The sequence below is a fragment of the Pongo abelii genome, chromosome 18 (genome assembly GCF_028885655.2).
Source record: "Pongo abelii isolate AG06213 chromosome 18, NHGRI_mPonAbe1-v2.0_pri, whole genome shotgun sequence".
NCBI classification, from domain to species: domain Eukaryota; kingdom Metazoa; phylum Chordata; class Mammalia; order Primates; family Hominidae; genus Pongo; species Pongo abelii.
In genome coordinates this window covers 16,381,713-16,400,355 of record NC_072003.2, presented here as the reverse complement: position 1 = coordinate 16,400,355, position 18,643 = coordinate 16,381,713, and the positions used below count along the sequence as shown (strand labels likewise).

Below are 18,643 nucleotides of genomic sequence, written 5' to 3'. Positions count from 1 at the left end.
AAAAAAAAAAAAAAAAAAAAAAAAGCCTGCGTACAGTGGCTCATGCCTGTAATCCCAGCATTTTGGGAGGCCAAGGTGGGAGGATCACTTGAGCCCCGGAGTTCAAGATGACCCTGGACGACATAGTGAGACCCCCATCTCTTAAAAAAAAAGTTAGCCAGGCATGGTGACATGCACCTGTGGTCTCAGCTACTTGGGAGGCTGAGGCAGGAGGATCACTTGATCCCAGGAGTTCGAGTCCAGCCCAGGCAACATAGTGAGACTTGTCTCTAAAAATAAATAGATAAATAAATTAGTGCACACCTGTGGTCCCAGCTGCTTAGGGGGCTCAGGCAGGAGGATTCCTTGAGCTGTGACTGTGCCATTGCACTCCAGCCTGGGCAATAGAGTGAGACCGCATTTCAAACAAACAAACAAACAAACAAATATAGAAATTCATTCTCTCCCAACTCTGGAAGCCAGAAATCTGAAATCAACGTGTCAGTAGGGGCTGGGTGTACTGGCTTATGCCTGTAATCCCAGCACTTTGGGAGGCCGAAGCAACCAGATTGCCTGAGCTCAGGAGTTTGAGACCACTCTGGCCAACGTGGTGAAACCCCGTTTCTACTAAAAATACAAAAATTAGCTGGGCGTGGTGGCATGCGCCTGTAATCCCAGCTACTCAGGAGGCTGAGACAGGAGAATCGATTGAACCCAGGAGGCAGAGGTTACAGTGAGCTGAGATCACACCACCGCACTCCAGCCTGGGAAACAAGAGTGAAACTCTGTCTCAAAAAAAAAAAAAAAATTAGCTGGGCATGGTGGCAGGGGCCTGTAGTCCTAGGTACTTGGGAAGCTAAGGCAGGAGACTCGTTTGAGTCCAGGAGGCAGAGGTTGCTGCACTCCAGCCTGGGTGACAGAGTGAGACTCTGCCTACAAAAAAAAAAAAAAAAAAAAAAAAAAGGTGTCAGTAGGGCCATGCTCTCTCTGAGGCTTTGAGGGGAAGATCCTTCCTTGTCTCTTCCAGCTCCTGGTAGCTGCTGGCAGTCCTTGGAGTTTCTTGGCTTGTAGCTACATTGCTCCATTCCCTGCCTCCATCTCCCCACGGGCTTCTCCCGTGTCTAATCACGTGATCTCTTCTCTTTTTGTTAAGGACACTAGTCATATTGGATTAGGGCCCGTCCTAGTCCATAATGACATAGGTTTGTTTTTTGTTTGAGACAGAGTCTCGCTCTGTCACCCAGGCTGGAGTGCAGTGGCGTGATCTCGGCTCACTGAAACCTCCGCCTCCCGCATTCAAGCAGTTCTCCTGCCTCAGCCTCCCGAGTAGCTGGGATAACAGGCGAATGCCACCACGCCTGGCTAATTTTTGTATTTTTAGTAGAGATGAGGTTTCACCACCTTGGTCAGGCTGGTCTCGAACTCCTGACCTCAAGTGATCTGCCTGCCTTGACCTCCCAAGGCGTGAGCCACCGCACCCGGCCTCTACAAAAAAATTTAAAAATAAAAATAAAGGTGTTGGGCAGCCATGAAAATGTAGTACTCACATCTCCCACTGTGGAGAGCAGAATTGCATGGCCCCAGCTTCTGTCCGTAGTTCATTCTCACAGGAATTGATATCTGTTTTGGGTTTGTCTGGATAGAGTTTGGCCTTTCCTACTCAGAGATTCTCAGTCAGTATGACTATTGGAGGTTTATGGATGTCTGAGCTCTAGGCATGACCTCCCATACAACATAGCATACGACCAGAGAGGATCTGCTTCACAGTGAAGGAGAAATGAGAGTGGGCCCATGATCACTGCATGATATATTCTATGCTATCTACAAGCAGCTGGTTGCAGAAAGCACTGGGGCAGGCAACTACAGGCAGAGCTGAAACATCAGCTTATATGCACCACTCCGAAAGATAGGATGCAGCATATGCATTAAACCAGAGACCTCTCTATGGTGCTGTGTCCCCAGCAAGAAGATTACATGGGTCCAGGAACCAAGGAAGAGAAGCAAGAGTGATCCTACTCACCATCTGATATGGCTTGGCTGTGTCGTCCCAACCAAACCTCATCTCGAATTGTAATCCCCAGGTGTCCAGGGAGGGACCTGGTGGGAGGTGATTGGATCATGCTGTTCTCGTGCTAGTGAGGGAATTCTCATGTGATCTGATGTTTTAAAAGTGGCCATTTCCCCTGTACTCGCTCACTCTCTCTCCTGCCACCCTGTGAAGAAGGTACTTGCTTCTCCTTCCCCCCACGATTGTAAGTTTCCTGAGGCTTCCTCAGCCATGTGGAATGTGATTCAATTAAACCTCTTTCCTTTATAAATGACCCAGTCTCAGGCAGTTCTTTACAGCAGTGTGAAAATGGACTAATGCACCATCTTAGCAATGATCCCCCAGGGGATTCTCTACTTCCCCTGCTTGGTGCCAACCATTCCTGCAAGACACAGGGCTCCCGAGAGGGGTGTCTTTGGCTTGAGAAGTGCCCATCAGAGGCACACCTGACGTAGCATGCACTATAGTCCTTTTTTTTTTTTTTTTTGAGATGGAGTCTTGCTCTGTCGCCCAGGCTGGAATGCAGTGGTGCAATCTCGGCTCGCTGCAACTTCTGCTTCCTACTTTCAAGCAATTATCCTGCCTCTGCCTCCCAAGTAACTGGGATTACAGGTGTGCACCACCACGCCCGGCTAATTTTTGTATTTTTAGTGGAGACAGGGTTTCACCATGTTGGCCAGGCTGGTTTTGAACTCCTGACCTCAGGTGATTCACCTGCCTCGAGCTCCCAAAATGCTGGAATTACAGGTGCGAGCTACCACGCCCGGCTGGATGCACTATAGTCTGAGGTTCTTCCTAGCCCGAAGGTTTCCCTTCCTTCTCTCTCTCGCTCACTAGGTGCTAGACTTGCATGACAGTCTGAAGGTCCTTCCCTCTGTTCACTTTCAATCTTAGCACTTTCCTTCACAGCATTTCCACAATTGTATGTAGTTTGTTTGTTTATTTTTTAAGATGGAGTCTTGCTCTGTCACCCAGGCTGGAGTGCAATGGCATGATCTCTGCTCACTGCAACCTCCACCTCCTGGGCTCAAGCCTCAGCCTTCTGAGTAGCTGGGATTACAGGCATGTGCCACCACATCTGGCTGATTTTGTATTTTTAGTAAAGACGGGGTTTCTCCATGTTAGTCAGGCTGGTCTCAAACGCCCGACCTCAGATGATCTACCCGCCTCGGCCTCCCAAAGTGCTGGGATTGCAGGCTAAGACACTGCACCTGGCCTGTACTTTATTTATTCTGTTAACCTTTTGTTTGGTTCATTAGACTGTAAACGCCATTAGGGCAGGAATCACATCTCAAATGAACTCACTGTTGTACCTTGGTGCTCGGCCTAGGGTCTAGTATAGCAGGCTCTTGATTAATATGCAGGGATTAGGTGGGGAGGGATGAGCAGAAAGGGAGCAGAAGAGTTTTAGGGCAGTAAAACTATTCTGTATGATTCTATGATGATGGATACATCTCACCAAGAGTGAACCCTAATGTAGACTATGGACTTGGATGACAATGATTTGTCAATGTAGGTTTGTTGATTGCAACAAATGTACCGTACTGCTGGGGGATCTTGATCATCGGGGATGCTGTGCATGTGTACAGGCAAGAGGTATATGGGATATCTGTCCCTTCTTCTCAATTTTGCTGTGAATCTAAAACTGCTGTAAAAAAATTAATAATAATAAAGTCACGCTGAGTGTGATGGCTCATGCCTGTAATCCTAGCACTTTGGGTGGCCTGCATGGGAGGATCTCATGAGCCCAGAAGTTCGAGACCAGCCATGGGCAACATAGTGGGACCTCATCTCCACAAAAAAATTAAAAATTAGGCTGGGCGTGGTGGTTCATGCCTGTAATCTCAGCACTTTGGGAGGCCAAGGTGGTTGGATCACGTGAGAGGTCAGGAGTTCAAGACAAGCCTAGCCAACAGGATGAAACCCCGTCTCTACTAAAACTACAAAAAATTAGCTGGCTGTGGTGGTGGATGCCTGTAATCCCAGCTAATCGGGAGGCTGAGGCAGGAGAATTATTTGAACCCAGGAGGCAGAGGTTGCAGTGAGCCGAGATTGCACCACTGCACTCCAGCCTGGGCAAAAGAGCGAAACACTGTCTCAAAAAAAAAAAAAAAAAAAAATTGGGGCCGGGCAAGGTGGCTCACTCTTGTAATCCCAGCACTTTGGGAGGCTGAGGCGGGTGGATCACGAGGTCAGGAGTTTCAGACCAGCCTGACCAACATGGCGAAACCCCATGTCTACTAAAAATACAAAAATTAGCTGGGCATGGTGGCAGGTGCCTGTAATCCCAGATACTTGGGTAGCTAGATTCTTCGGCTGAGGCAGAAGAATCGCTTGAACCCAGGAGGCAGAGGTTGCAGTGAGCTGAGATTGCACCACTGCACTCTAGTCTGGGTGACAGAGTGAGACTCCATCTCAAAAAAAAAAAAAGAAAAAATTTAAAAATTAGCTGGGTGTGGTGGCTCACATCCGTGGCTTCTTGGGAGGCTGAGGCAGCAGGATTGCTTGAGCCCAGGAGGTGGAGGCTGCAGTGAACCACGATGGCACCACTGCACTCCAGCCTGGGCAACAATGAGACACTAGGGACCTAAAAAAAACCAAAAAAGTCTCAAAAAAATAAATAAATAATTTTTTTTAAGTCTTTGAAGCCATGTAGGTCCTTAATGGAAAAGAAAAATAAAGTCAAAAAAAAAAAAAAAAAAAAAAAAAAAAGCCGGGTCTAGTGGCTCATGCCTGTAATCCCAGCACTTTGGGAGGCTGAGGCGGGTGGATCACCTGAGGTCAGGAGTTCGAGACCAGCCTGCCCAACATGGGGAAACCCCGTCTCTACTAAAAATACAAAAAAATTAGCCAGGCATGGTGATGGGCTCCTGTAATCCCAGCTACTCGGGGGGTTGAGGCTGGAGAATCGCTTGAACCCAGGAGGCAGAGGTTGCAGTGAGCCGAGATCACACCACTGTACTCCAGCCTGGGTGACAAGAGCGAGCTCTGTCTCAAAAAAAAAGAAAAAAGAAAAATTAAACTTCACCGTGAGCCTTCCAGTTGCCAACAGTCAAGACACCCTGAAAATCAGAGTGAAGCCACTTTGAAAAATTCTAAAGAGCCGACAGAATGTGGCACTTCTGATAGTGTGGAGGGAGAGCAGTTCAGAGGAGCTGATCTTCAAAGGGAATCTTCGTAGAAAATGAGCAGAGAGCCTCGAGAATTGGCCCCATATCAAATTAGCCTTTTCATGTCGGTAAGCAAACAAGACTTCTGAGGAACGTGCAAAGATCTAAGTCCAAGGGAGAGGAAGGGAGGAAGAAAGTCTTTGCACTGGACTCTGCCTTTGCAGGACTCGCCCAGCAGGGCTCCTGGGCTCCCTCCTTCATCAGACCCCAGCTCCAAGCTGTTTCATCTCCTCCAGCTCCCCTAAGCGCAAGGCTCACCTCCTTCAGGCTGTTACACATTGAAGAAGAAACTAAACTGTGTATACCGGAGGGCCAGTATTTCTAACTTGCTGCCTGCTGTTCCTTTGTGTTCTTGTTAGTTTTGTGTTCTTTTCAGGCTTCTTTCATTTTGAACTGCATGCACTAGAAAGGGTTTGCTCATTCGTATATAGATAGAGTCATCATAAAGAAGGTGTTGCCAGGTGTAGTGGCCACACCTGTAATCCCAGCACTTTGGGAGGCCAAGGTGGGCAGATTGCCTGAGGTCACGAGTTCGACACCAGCCTGACCAACATGGTGAAACCCTGTCTCTACTAAAAATACAAAAATTAGCCGGGCGTGTTGGCACATGCCTGTAGTCCCAGCTACTCGGGAGGCTGAGGCTGGAGAATCGCTTGAAGCTGGGAGTCAGAGGTTGCAGTGAGCTGAAATTGTATGACTGCATTCCATCCTGGATGACAGAGTGAGACTCCATCTCAAAAAAATAAATAAATAGATTTTTAAAAGTGAAGTTTTTAGTGAAAGTAAAGAGACAATATTGTAGAGGAGTTAATGCAACGGCTTTGGACTCTATCAGTCAGGATAGATGAGGTTTTGCTGCAGTAACAAACAACACCCACATCTCAGGGGTTTATTTCTCATTCATGAAACATATCTGTCTTAGTCTACTTGGGCTCCTAAATGAAATACTGTCTGGGCATGGCAGCTCATGTCTGTAATTCCAGCACTTTGAGAGGCTGAGGCAGGAGGATGGCTTGAGCCCAGGAGTTTGAGACCAGCCTGGTAGAGGGAGACCCTGTCTCTATTTTTTTTTAAAAAAAAAGATGGCTCACGCCTGTAATCCCAGCACTTTGGGAGGCTGAGGCAGGCAGATCACAAGGCCAGGAGATCGAGACCATCCTGCCTAACACAGTGAAACCCCGTCTCTACTAAAAATACAAAAATTAGCCAGAAGTGGTGGCAGGCACCTGTAGTCCCAGCTACTCGGGAGGCTGGGGCAGGAGAATGGCGTGAACCTGGGAGGCAGAGCTTGCAGTGAGCCGAGATCGCGCCACTGCACTCCGGCCTGGGCAATAGAGCAAGACTCCGTCTCAAAAAAAAAAAAAAAAAAAAAAAGTCCAGGTGCAGTGCCTCACGTCTGTAATCCCAGCAATTTGGGAGGTGGAGGCAGGCAGATTACTTGAGGTCAGGAGTTCAAGAGCAGCCTGGCCAATGTGACGAAACTCAGTTTCTATTAAAAAGACAAAAATGAGTTGGGCGTGGTGTGTGCCTGTAGTTCCAGCTACTTGGGAAGGTAAGGCAGGAAAATCACTTGAACCTGGGAGGTGGAGGTTGCAGTGAGCTGAGATTGCACCACTGCAGCTTAGCCTGGATGACAGAGCAAGACTCTGTCTCAAAAAGAAAGAAAGAAAGAAAATAAATAAAAACAAAATACCATAGACTGTTGGCTTAAAGAACAGAGATTTATTTCTCACAGTTCTGGAGACTAGGAAGTCTCAAATCAAGATGCTGACAAATTTAGTGCTTGGTGAGGGCTCGCTTCTTGGCCTGTACACAGCCAGCTTCTCCCTGTGTCCCCACATGGACTTGTCTAGCTATGTGCTCATGGAGATCTCTCCTTCTTTTTTTTTGAGACAGATTCTCACTCTGTCAGCCAGGCTAGAGTGCAGCAGTGCAATCTCGGCTCACTGCAACCTCCGGCTCCCAGTTTCAAGCAGTTCTCCTGCCTCAGCCTCCTGAGTAGCTGGGATTACAGGCGCACGCCACTATGCCCTGCTAGTTTTTGTATTTTTAGTAGAGACAGGGTTTCACCATGTTGGGCAGGCTGATCTTGAACTCCTGACCCCATGATCCACCTGCCTTAGCCTTCCAAAGTGCTAGGATTACAGGCATGAGCCACTGCGCCCCGCCTTTTTTTTTTTTTTTTTTGTATTTTTTTTTTTCAGACATGAAGTCTCACTCTATTGCCCAGGCTGGAGTGCAGTGGTGTGATCTTGGCTCACTACAACCTCTGCCACCCGGGTTCAAGTGATTCCCCTGCCTCAGCCTCCTGAGTAGCTGGGATTACAGGCATGTGCTACCACACCCAGCTAATTTTTGTATTTGTTTTAGTGGAGATGGGGTTTCACCGTGTTGGCCAGGCTGGTCTTGAACTCCTGACCTCAAATGGTCTGCCCACCTCAGCCTCCCAAAGTGTTGGGATTACAGACCTGAGCCACCGTGCCTGGCCCTTAAATCAGTAGACTTTGAACAAAGGACATTGCCCTCCATAATGTGGGTGGGCTTCATCCAATCAGTTGAAGGCCTTAAAAGCAAAGACCGGGATTTCCTGAAAAAGAAGGAATTCAGCCTCAAGACTGAAACACAGACACCCTCTCTGAGTGTCCGGCCGCCTGGCTTGCCCTGTGGATTTCAAACTCAGGACTGCAACATCTACGGTTACCTGGATTTTCAGTCTGCTGGCCTGCCCTATGGAGTTTGGAATTGCCAGCTCCTACAATTACATGAAGCAATTCCTTAAAGTAAATCTCTGTCTCTAGCTCTATATCTCCTATTGGTTCTATTTCTCTGGAGAATTCTACTGACACTTAGATATCCCCCAATTACAGAATCCCCCGCACATCCTGCCAACATCGGCTAAGCCGTGTTTTTGCAAACTCTCCCCAAATAACCTGACACAAATCCAAATCCTATGTGAGAACTTTCTAACATTGTCTTTATTGAGTAACCCAGGACTGACAACTTAACTTGTGGGGCCCAGTACACAATGAAAATGCTGGCTGGGTGCGGTGGCTCACTCCTGTAATTCCAACACTTTGGGAGGCTGTGGTGGGCAGATCACCTGAGGTCAGGAGTTCAGGACTAGCCTGGCCAACACAGCGAAACCTCACCTCTACTAAAAATACAAAATTAAGCTGGGCGTGGTGGGTGGGTGCCTGTAATCCCAGCTACTCAGGAAGGCTGAGGCAGGAGACGTGCTTGAACCCGGGAGGCGGAGGTTGCAGTGAGCCCAGATCACGCCACTGCAGCCCAGCCTGGATGACAGAGTGAGACTCTGTTAAAAAAAAAATTCGTAGGTCAGGCATGGTAGCTCATGCCTATAATCCTAGCACTCTGGGAGGCCAAGTGGGGTGGATGGCTTGAGTCTAGGAGTTTGAGACCAGCCTGGGCAACACGGCGAGACCCCCATCTTTGCAAAAAATAAAGTTAAATAAAAAACCTAGCCAGGCAAGGTGGCATGTGCCTGCAGTCCCGGCTACTCAGGGGACTGAAGTGGGATGATCACTTGGGCCGGGGAGATTGAGGCTGCAGTGAGCTTTGATCTCACCACTGCACTCCTGCCTGGGTAACAGAGCGAGACCCTGTCTCAAAAACAAAGTAAAATAACAAAGCCTGTAGGTTGAAAATATCAAGGTTAAAGAGGTGGTAACAGTCAGGGTTGGTTTGGGGAGCTGAGCTACCATGCGTTGAGTGTTACGGGATAAGGGAAGGAATGAGACTTTGCACAATTATTGCAGGATCTGGGGAGGTGAAGATCTGGTAGTGAGACCAGAGGAGTCACCAACCAGTGGATCTAGAAGTCAGGAATGTCTGTTTGCCAAAGTGGGGCTCTGCAGGCGGAGCTCGTAGAGGGGTTTAGGTTGCCCCTGTATGGCTCTTGCCTCTGTGAATGGGCAGCCAAGCATTTGGTGCTGGGGCTCGGGCCGTGGCAGAAGAAGCTTTAATGGCTTTGGGAGTTTCCAGCACCACTTTGCTTCCTTAGAGCTGTGAGTGACAAGTGAAGCTTGAGGCCGGCGTGAGTACTGGATTCCTCAGTGTTCTTTCTGTGTCATGCGAGGGCAAACACAGCACTCTTTTGGTGATGTGATTACTTCAGCACCAGTCTCATAAAACTTTAAAAAAAAATCCTTGTTTCAAAATCATGCTCCTAGCCAGTCACAGCGGCTCACACCTGTAATCCCAGCACTTTGGGAGGCTGAAGTGGGAGAATAGCTTGAGGCCAGGAGTTCAAGACTTGTCTGGGCAACAGAGCAAGACCCTGCCCCTACAAAAAATTAAAAAGAAAAAAAATTGCTGTGCAGGGTGGCATACTACCGTAGTCCTAGCTACTTGGGAAGCTGAGGTGGGAGGATTGTTTGAGCCTAGGAATTCCAGGCTGCAGTGAGCTGTGATCACCCAACTACCTCTAACTGGGTGACAGAGGGAGACCCCGTCTCAAAAAAAAAAAAAAATCGTATTATTAAAAAAAAGTATTCAAACACTGCAAAGATTTTTCAATGAAAAGTGAGTCTTTTTCTTTCTTTAGATTTTGTTGGCCGGGCGCGGTGGCTCACGCCTGTAATCCCAGCACTTTGGGAGGCCGAGGCAGGCGGATCACGAGTCAGGAGATCGAGACCATCCTGCCTAACACGGTGAAACCCCGTCTCTACTAAAAATACAAAAAATTAGCCGGGTGCGGTGGCAGGTGCCTGTAGTCCCAGCTACTCGGGAGGCTGAGGCAGGAGAATGGTGTGAACCCGGGAGGCGGAGCTTGCAGTGAGCCGAGATCGCGCCACTGCACTCCAGCCTGGGCGACAGAGCGAGACTCTGTCTCAAAAAAAAAAAAAAAAAAGATTTTGTCTATTGCCAGAGACAGTCCATCAGTCTTCTTTCTAGCTTTGCAAATAAAGTCTCTGTTTATGTCTGTCTATTCAGACACTACCTATTTTATTTTATTTTTTTACATTTTATTTTATTTGAGACAGAGTCTTGCTCTGTTGCCCAGGCTGAAGTGCAGTAGCACACAACCATGGTTCACTGCAGCCTCAACCTCCTAAGTTCAGGTGATCCTCCTGCCTCAGCCTCCCGAGTAGCTGGAACCACAAGCACGCACTACCACACCTGGCTAATTTTTAAATTATTTGTAGAGATAGGGTTTCCCTGTGTTGCCCAGGCTGTCTCGAAGTACTGGGCTCAAGTGATCCTTCTACCTCAGCCTACCAAAATGCTGGCATTACAGGTGTGAGCCACCGTGCCCAGTCTGTACTTTGTGTTTTTCACTTAGTGATTTATCTTTCATATGAGAACACATCTGTCTCATTCTTTTTGATGGCCATAGTCTTCCATTGTGTTGCTCTAGGCTCTTATGAATAGATGTGATGCAGCAGGAAACTACATTGTACCTGTGATTTTAAGTACCTGAGCAAGTATATCTGTCAGACACAATAGTGTTTTCTTTCTAAAGAGTTAGCAAAGCTTTCTTCCCCTGGCTTCTCCTGGCTTCCCAGGTATGGCTCCCTTTATTTTTTTTTTGAGACAGAGTCTCCCTCTGTGGCCCAGGCTGGAGTGTACAGTGGCATGATCTCAGCTCACTGCAACCTCTGCCTCCCGGGTTCAAGCAATTGTCCTGCCTCAGGCTCCCAAGTAGCTAGGATTACAGGTGTGTGCCACCATGCCTGGCTAATTTTTTGTATTTTTGGTGGAGACGGGGTTTCACCATGTTGGTCAGGCTGGTCTCGAACTCCTGACCTCAGGTTATCCGCCCTCCTCGGCCTCCCAAAGTGCTGGGATTACAGGCATGAGCCATGGCGCCTGGCCTCAGGCATGGCTCCTATTGGCTGCCTCCTCTTCCTCACCACTCCTTAAATATCTACCATCTGGCTTGCATCAGGGACACACTCAAAGGCCATCAACGACCTGCTTCCTTAGTGCATCGCCCCGATCTTCCTGTAGAATTTGACTCCACTCCCTAATTAAGGCTAAAATCTCTCTTTGCTTGACTGTTATGGGAGATTTTTTTTCTTTCTTTTCTTTTTTTTTTTGAGACACGGTCTCACTCTGTAGCCCAGACTGCAGTGCAGTGGCGCAATCTTGGCTCACTGCAACCTCTGCCTCCCGGGTTCAAATGATCCTCCTGCCTCAGCCTCCCAAGTAGCTGGGATTATGCGTGCCACCACGCTTGGCTAATTTTTGTATTTTTAGTAGAGACTGAGTTTCACCATGTTGGCCAGATTGGTCTCGAACTCCTGACCTCAGGTGATCCACCTGCCTCACCCTCCCAAAGTGCTGGGATTACAGGTGTGAGCCACCGCACCCAGCCTGGGAGATAATTTTTGTTCTCTCCCTATTTCTCTAATCATGTTTGTCCTGTCTCCTTTGCCTGTCTTCCAAAGGTCAGCAATCTGGCAGAGGCTGAGGGAGTGGAGCCTCCTGGGCCAGCTGCTTCAGCTTCTCCCTGTCCTGCCTAGGCAGCCTCACCCACTTACCTCACCGCCTGGACCCCAGAGGAATTTGAGGTTTTGATCAATATCTAAGTTCAAAATCTTTCCTAGGCTCAAGTCCTGCATTAAAAAAAAAAAGTATTTTTTTAAATTTCTGCATTTTATTTTCACGATTTTAGCATTTATTATGTACTACTTTAAAAATACAAAAAGAGGCCAGGCGCAGTGGCTCACACCTATCATCCTAGCACTTTGGGAGGCCGAGGCGGGTGAATCACTTGAGGTCAGGAGTTCGAGACCAGCCTGGCCAACATACTGAAAGCCCGTCTCTACTAAAAATACAAAAATTAGCCAGGCCTGGAGGCACACACCTGTAATCCCAGCTACTAGGGAGGCTGAGGCAAGAGAATGGCTTGAACCCGGGAGACGGAGGTTGCAGTGAGCTGAAATTTTGCCACTGCACTCCAGCCTGGGTGACAGAGTGAGACCCTGTTTCAAAAAAAAAAAAAAGCAAGGTATGAGCAGTTGTATAATATGCTCTATCTGCCTCCTGGGTGGATACAAATAAAATAGGTAGGGTCTGAATAGACAGACATAAACAGAGGCTCTATTTGGAAAGACAGAAGACTGACAGCGGCTGGGCACTGTGGCTTACACCTGTAATTTCAGTACTTTGGGAGGCTGAGGCGGGAGGATCACTTGAGCCCAGGAGTTCAAGACCAACCTGGGCAACATGATGAAATCTCATCTCTACAAAAAATACAAAAATTAGCTGGGCATGGAGGCATGTGCGTAGTCCTAGCTACTCAGGAGGCTGAGGTGGGAGGATCGCTTGAGCCCAGAAGGTGGAGACTGCAGTGAGCCCTGATGGCACCACTACACTCCAGCCTGGGCAACAGAGCAACACCCTGTCTTAAAAAAAAAAAAAAAAAGTCTGGGCGCGGTGGCTCGCACCTGTAATCCCAGCACTTTGGGAGGCTGAGGTGGGTCGATCACGAGGTCAGGAGATTGAGACCATTCTGCCCAACATGGTGAAACCCTGTCTCTACTAAAAATACAAATATTAGTTGGGCATGGTGGCGCACACCTGTAATCCCAGATCACGAGGTCAGGAGATCGAGACCATCCTGGCTAAGATGGTGAAACCCCATCTCTACTAAAAATACAAAAACAAAATTAGCCGGACATGGTGGCGGGTGCCTGCAGTCCCAACTACTCCGCAGGCTGAGGTGGGAGAATGGCATGAACCTGGGAGTCAGAGCTTGCAGTGAGCCGAGATAGCGCCCCTGCACTCCAGCATGGGTGACAGAGGAAGACCCTGTCTCAAAAAAAAAAAAAAAAAAGAAAGAGGAAGACTGATAGTAATTACTGCCTCTGGCAAGAGAGAGGAAATCCAGGGTAGGAAAAAGACTTACTTTTCATTGAAAAATCTTTGGTACTGCTTGAATACTTATTTTTTAATAATATGAATTTTAAAAATATGAATTATCAGTGGCTGGGCGTGGTGGCTCACGCCTGTAATCTCAGCACTTTGGGAGGCCAAGGCGCGTGGATCACGAGGTCAGGAGACAGAGACCATTCTGCCCGATATGGTGAAACACTGTCTCTACTAAAAATACAAATATTAGCTGGGCATGGTGGCGCATGCCTGTAATCCCAGCTACTCGGGAGGCTGAGGCAGGAGAATTGCTTGAACCCGGGAGGCAGAGGTTGCAGATCGCACTACTGTACCCCAGCCTGGCAACAGAGGGAGACTCCGTCTCAAAATAAATAAATAAATAAATAAATAAATAAATAAATAAATAATCTTCCAGGCTAGGTGGCTCACGCCTGTAATCCCAGCAGTTTGAGAGGCCAAGGTGCGTGGGTCACCTGAGGTCTGGAGTTTGAAACCAGCCTGACCAACATGGTGAAACCCCGTCTGTACTAAAAATAGAAAAATTAGCCGGGTGTGGTGGCGTGCACCTGTCATCCCAGCTACTCAGGAGGCTGAGGCAAGAGAATCGCTTGAACCTGGGAGGTGGAGGTTGCAGTGAGATCGTGCCATTGCACTCCAGCCTGGGCAATAAGAGTGAAACTCCAGCTCAAAATAAAAAAGAATAAGTTTTTAAAGGATGGGGCGCTTGGAGGATGAAATAAAGTAGAAGGGATGGCAGCTTTCCTTGGCACACTCCTTGGGCCTTAAGAAAGTGTAAAGAATAACAAAAATACAACAAAAGGAAAACAACAAATATCAATGTATCCACCATTCAGCTTAATCAAGAAAATATAATAAACACAGGTGAAGCCTCTTTTGTGCTCCCCTTCTTCCCTACCACTTACCTCAGAGATAATCACTATACTGAATTAGGAGTTGCCATTTTCTCAAATTTTAATTGAGTCCTGCATTTTTGACAAACATCTGGACGTCTCTATATGGGTATTTCACTCAGTATGGTTAAAAGCAAATTCAAGCTGGGCTTAGTGACTCACACCTGTAATCCCAGCGCTTTGGGAGGCCAAGGTGGGTAGATGACTTGACCCCAAGTGTTTGAGAGCAACCTGGGCAACATGGCAAAAACCCATCTCTACAAAAAATACAAAACTTACCAAGCTTGCTGGCACATGTCTGTAGTCCCAGCTACTTGGAAGGCTGAGGTGGGAAGATCACCTGAACCCATGAGGTGGAGGCTGCAGTGAGCTGTGATCGTGCCACTGCACTCAGCCTGGGAGACAGAGTGAGACCCTGTCAAAAAAAAAAAAAAAAAGGCAAATTCAAGTGATCCATTTATGCAAACAGAAAAATGCACTATATAAATCTATCTATCTAGAATTCAGGGATCGGTGAAACAAAAGACATCGCATCAGCAGGTCCGTTTGCAACTTCTGGGATACACCAGGTGTTAGCAGTGATTACTTCTGGATGCTTGGACTGTGGATTTTTAAAATGGTTTTTTATCTGCTCATTTGTATTTCTAAATTTTCAGCAACAGAACATAGATTATTGTATTATTATTATAATATCCCAAACCTATCTTCCTTTCAGCCCTCTTTCCACGAGCTCTTACCCTAAATGTCTCTTTTTCTGTCAGTGGCATTGTGAGTCTTCCTTACTGCATCACCTCTGATCTTCCTGTAGAATTTTTTTTTTTTTTTTGAGATAGAGTCTTGCTTTGTCACCCAGGCTGGAGCACAGTGGCCTGATCTTGGCTCACTGCAAACTCCGCCTCCCGAGTTCAAGCACGTCTCCCTGCCTCAGCCTCCCGAATAGCTGGGATTATAGGTGCCTCCCACCACGCCTGGCTAATTTTTGTATTTTTAGTAGAGACGGGGTTTCACCATGTTGGCCAGGCTGTTCTGGAACTCCTGACCTCAAGTGATCCACCTGCCTTGGCCTCCCAAAGTGCTGGGATTACAGGAGTGAGCCACAGCGCCCAGTTTACACCCGACTACTTTTAAAATGTTTTTGTAAAGACAGGGTTTCGCCATGTTGCCCAGGCTGGTTTTGAACTCCTGGGCTCAAGCAATCCTTTTGCCTTTTGACTCCCAAAGTCCTGGGTTTACAGGTGTGAACCCCTGCACCTGGCCTCAATGTTAAGATGTTAAGGGGCACAGCACAGACCTTGTCTTGTCTATCTCCCTGGCACCTCTCACACAGTACAGCTCATTAACAGATGTTCCAGAAACTGTTACTGAACATTCGGCTTGATGCCGTGGGCTTGTCTGCATCTTGCAACTGTCACCTGGCTGAGAAATTTCTTCTATAAATAAGCAGTTTCTGTTTCAGATGTGATATGCCCTGATATTTACACCCTGTCTCTTACCCCATCCAAGACTCAAACTTAGAAACTTGAATTAGATGTGGTATTCAAATCCTTAGCCGCCGCGAAGACACAGACGGCCCCCGTAAGAACCCACGAAGCAGGCGAAGTTCATTGTTCTCAACATTCTAGCTGCTCTTGCTGCATTTGCTCTGGAATTCTTGTAGAGATATTACTTGTCCTTCCAGGCTGTTCTTTCTGTAGCTCCCTTGTTTTCTTTTTGTGATCATGTTGCAGATGGCTAGGCAGTGCTCCCAAAATGAATATTTTGACAGTTTGTTGCATGCTTGCATACCTTGTCAACTTCGATGTTCTTCTAATACTCCTCCTCTAACATGTCAGCGTTATTGCAATGCAAGTAAGTAATATTGCTTGAACGATTATTCATTGGTGTGAACTATTCTGTCTGTATGGACTGCTTATTCAGAGAATCAACATAATGGGCATGATGGTGAGTTTTCTTGAATCAAAAAGAGAAAGGGAGCAAGGCAATGATTTTAATGTTTATGGAAACAAAGTAATTATTTGGAACTGAACTTGATATGATTCAGCACTATTAGCAACATAGATTTAAAAAAAATCAGCTCTTCTAATTAAGTGATATTTAGAATTTAAAAGTCAATGTTCATTAATTAAGGTGATTGAATGGAAATAATCCATACTTGATTATTTTGCTATCAGAATAATCTGTAATTCATTATTTTAGCAAAATAATCAAGTATGACAGCCGGGTGCGGTGGATGGCTCACACCTGTAATCCCAGCACTTTGGGAGGCTGAGGTAGGTGAATAACCTGAGGTCGGGAGTTTGAGACCAGCCTGGCCAACGTGGTGAAACCCCGTCTCTACTAAAAATACAAAAAATTAGCTGGGCGTGGTGGCGCAGGTCTGTAATCCCAGCTACTCGGGAGGCTGAGGCAGGAGAATCGCTTGAACTTGGGAGGTGGAGGTTGCAGTGAGCCGAGATCGCGCCACTGCACTCCAGCCTGGGCAACAGAGCAAGACTTTGTCTCAAAATAAATAAATAAATAATAACAATAAAGTATGTGAATACCATGTTATCAGCTCATTATCTGTCTGACGTTCTTTTCATAAAGGTGTGACCAATTCAGTGAAAGGAACGAATGCGATTCTCTGGACCTGTTTGGGACTGAGCTTAATAATTTCTTTGGCAGTTTTCGTGTTAACATTTTTGCTAAGGAAGATGAGCTCTGAACCATTAAAGGACGAGTTTAAAAACACAGGTTGGTTTGATGGTGAATCTTTGAAATCTGTTTCCAGGGGATGGCTATTGCGAGTTTCAGTTCCTTTTCTTTTTTTAGCATTGACTATTTCATTTCGTTACAGCCCTTTCGAATGTGTTAGAACATTGTTACATTAAATGAACTTGGTAGAGGTGAGCCATCTTCATTCTGATTTTGACACCTTGGCAGGTTTTCTACAATGTCAGTCTTCCCCAGGATTCTTCCATTGTTAATTACTCTATTGAAAGTACTAAGGCTTTCTTGGGAAACATCAGTCTCTTTGACTAAAGTTAGCACATCGATTAAATGCCACATTATCAGAAACTCCTAGCCAGGTCTGCTACTGTCAGGAAAAGCATATTTGTCAAGATCTCTGGTCATGTTTTTATATAAGTGTTCTTTGCTTGGGTGAACATTTTACTACTGAAAAATGTTAGAAATGAATAACCAGTTGCTCTTGAATTATTCGAGGAATCATCTAAAAAATAATTATCTTTTTTAAGCAACAGAGAGCCAGTCCCAGAAAAATGAATGTTCTACTTAAGTGCCTCTTAAGATAAAAATACTTCTGCAGCACCTTTGCTCATGATTGGATTCCCAAGCATGTACAGCCATTGCCCTATTTCTGTATGCATTTATTTATTTATTTATTTATTTATTTGGAGATGGAGTCTCGCTCTGTGGCCCAGGCTGGAGTGCAGTGGCGTGATCTCAGCTCACTGCAGCCTCTGCCTCTTGGGTTCAAACGATTCTCCCATCTCAGCCTCCTGAGTAACTGGGACTATAGGTATGTGCCACCACCTCCGACTAATTTTTGTACTTTTTGGTAGAGACAGGGTTTCATCATGTTGGCCAGGATGGTCTCAAGCTCCTGACCACAACTGATCTGCCCACCTCAGCTTCCCAAAGTGCTGGGATTACAGGCATGAGCCACAGGGCCCAGCACATACTCATTCTTTTTTACTGAAAAGATCTGTTTCAAGCTGGGTGCGGTGGCATGGAGCTGTAGTCCCAACTGCTCTGTAGGCTAACGTGGGAGGACTGCTAGAGCCCAGGAGTTTGAACGCAGCCTGGGCAACATAGTAAGACCCCACCTCTAAAAAATGAAAAAATCTCTCTCATTGCTTTGAGTCGCGATGTGTACTGCTAAGACTCTCATGACCACATTCTCTGTGAAGTTTAGGTTAATGTTTCCGTTTCTGCATAATTAGGATCAGGTCTCCTGGGCATGGCTAACATTGACGTGGAAAAGAGCAGGACTGGTGATGAAATTATTCTTCCGAGAGGCCTGGAGTACACGGTGGAAGAATGTACCTGTGAAGACTGCATCAAGAGCAAACCGAAGGTCGACTCTGACCATTGCTTTCCACTCCCAGCTATGGAGGAAGGCGCAACCATTCTTGTCACCACGAAAACGAATGACTATTGCAAGAGCCTGCCAGCTGCTTTGAGTGCTACGGAGATAGAGAAATCAATTTCTGCTAGGGAATTAACCATTTCGACTCGTGCAGTGCCACTTTAAAAATCTTTTGTCGGAATAGATGATGTGCCAGATCTCTTTAGGATGACTGTATTTTTCAGTTGCTGATACAGCTTTTTGTCCTCTAACTGTGGAAACTCTTTATGTTAGATATATTTCTCTAGGTTACTGCTGGGAACTTAATAGTAGAAACTTCCTTGCTTTCATGATTAAACTCTTTTTTTCCTGACATCTAAGTTTTTATTAACATGAGTTTTTAAAAACAAGCATGTATGCCAGTGTGGGGGGTGAGGGTGGGAGAGAAAGGTGGGATGGGGGAAAGAATTCTAATCTATTGATAATAAAGCTCCAGTTTTGGCCAGGCGCGGTGGCTCATGCGTGTAATCCCAGCACTTTGAAAGGCCGAGGCGGGTGGATTACCTGAGATCAGGAATTCGAGAGCAGCCTGGCCAACATGGTGAAACCC

At 46.6% G+C, this 18,643-nt stretch overlaps 1 protein-coding gene across 3 annotated transcripts in view; it reads left to right on the top strand.

Moving 5' to 3' along the window:
* TNFRSF17 (TNF receptor superfamily member 17) overlaps positions 1 to 18,412 on the top strand; it is a 151,829-nt gene extending 133,417 nt beyond the window's left edge. For 2 of the 3 annotated variants that reach the window (XM_054534735.2, XM_054534736.2), the window contains 2 exons: positions 16,551 to 16,697; positions 17,909 to 18,412. In XM_054534735.2, the coding sequence (XP_054390710.1) occupies positions 16,551 to 16,697; positions 17,909 to 18,219 (458 nt within the window). In that variant the 3' untranslated portion in view covers positions 18,220 to 18,412. Of the gene's footprint in view, positions 1 to 15,682; positions 15,813 to 16,550; positions 16,698 to 17,908 lie in introns of those variants that run through there. The other variant, XM_002826139.4, reaches the window with a different exon arrangement.
* The last annotated feature ends 231 nt before the right edge of the window (positions 18,413 to 18,643 follow it).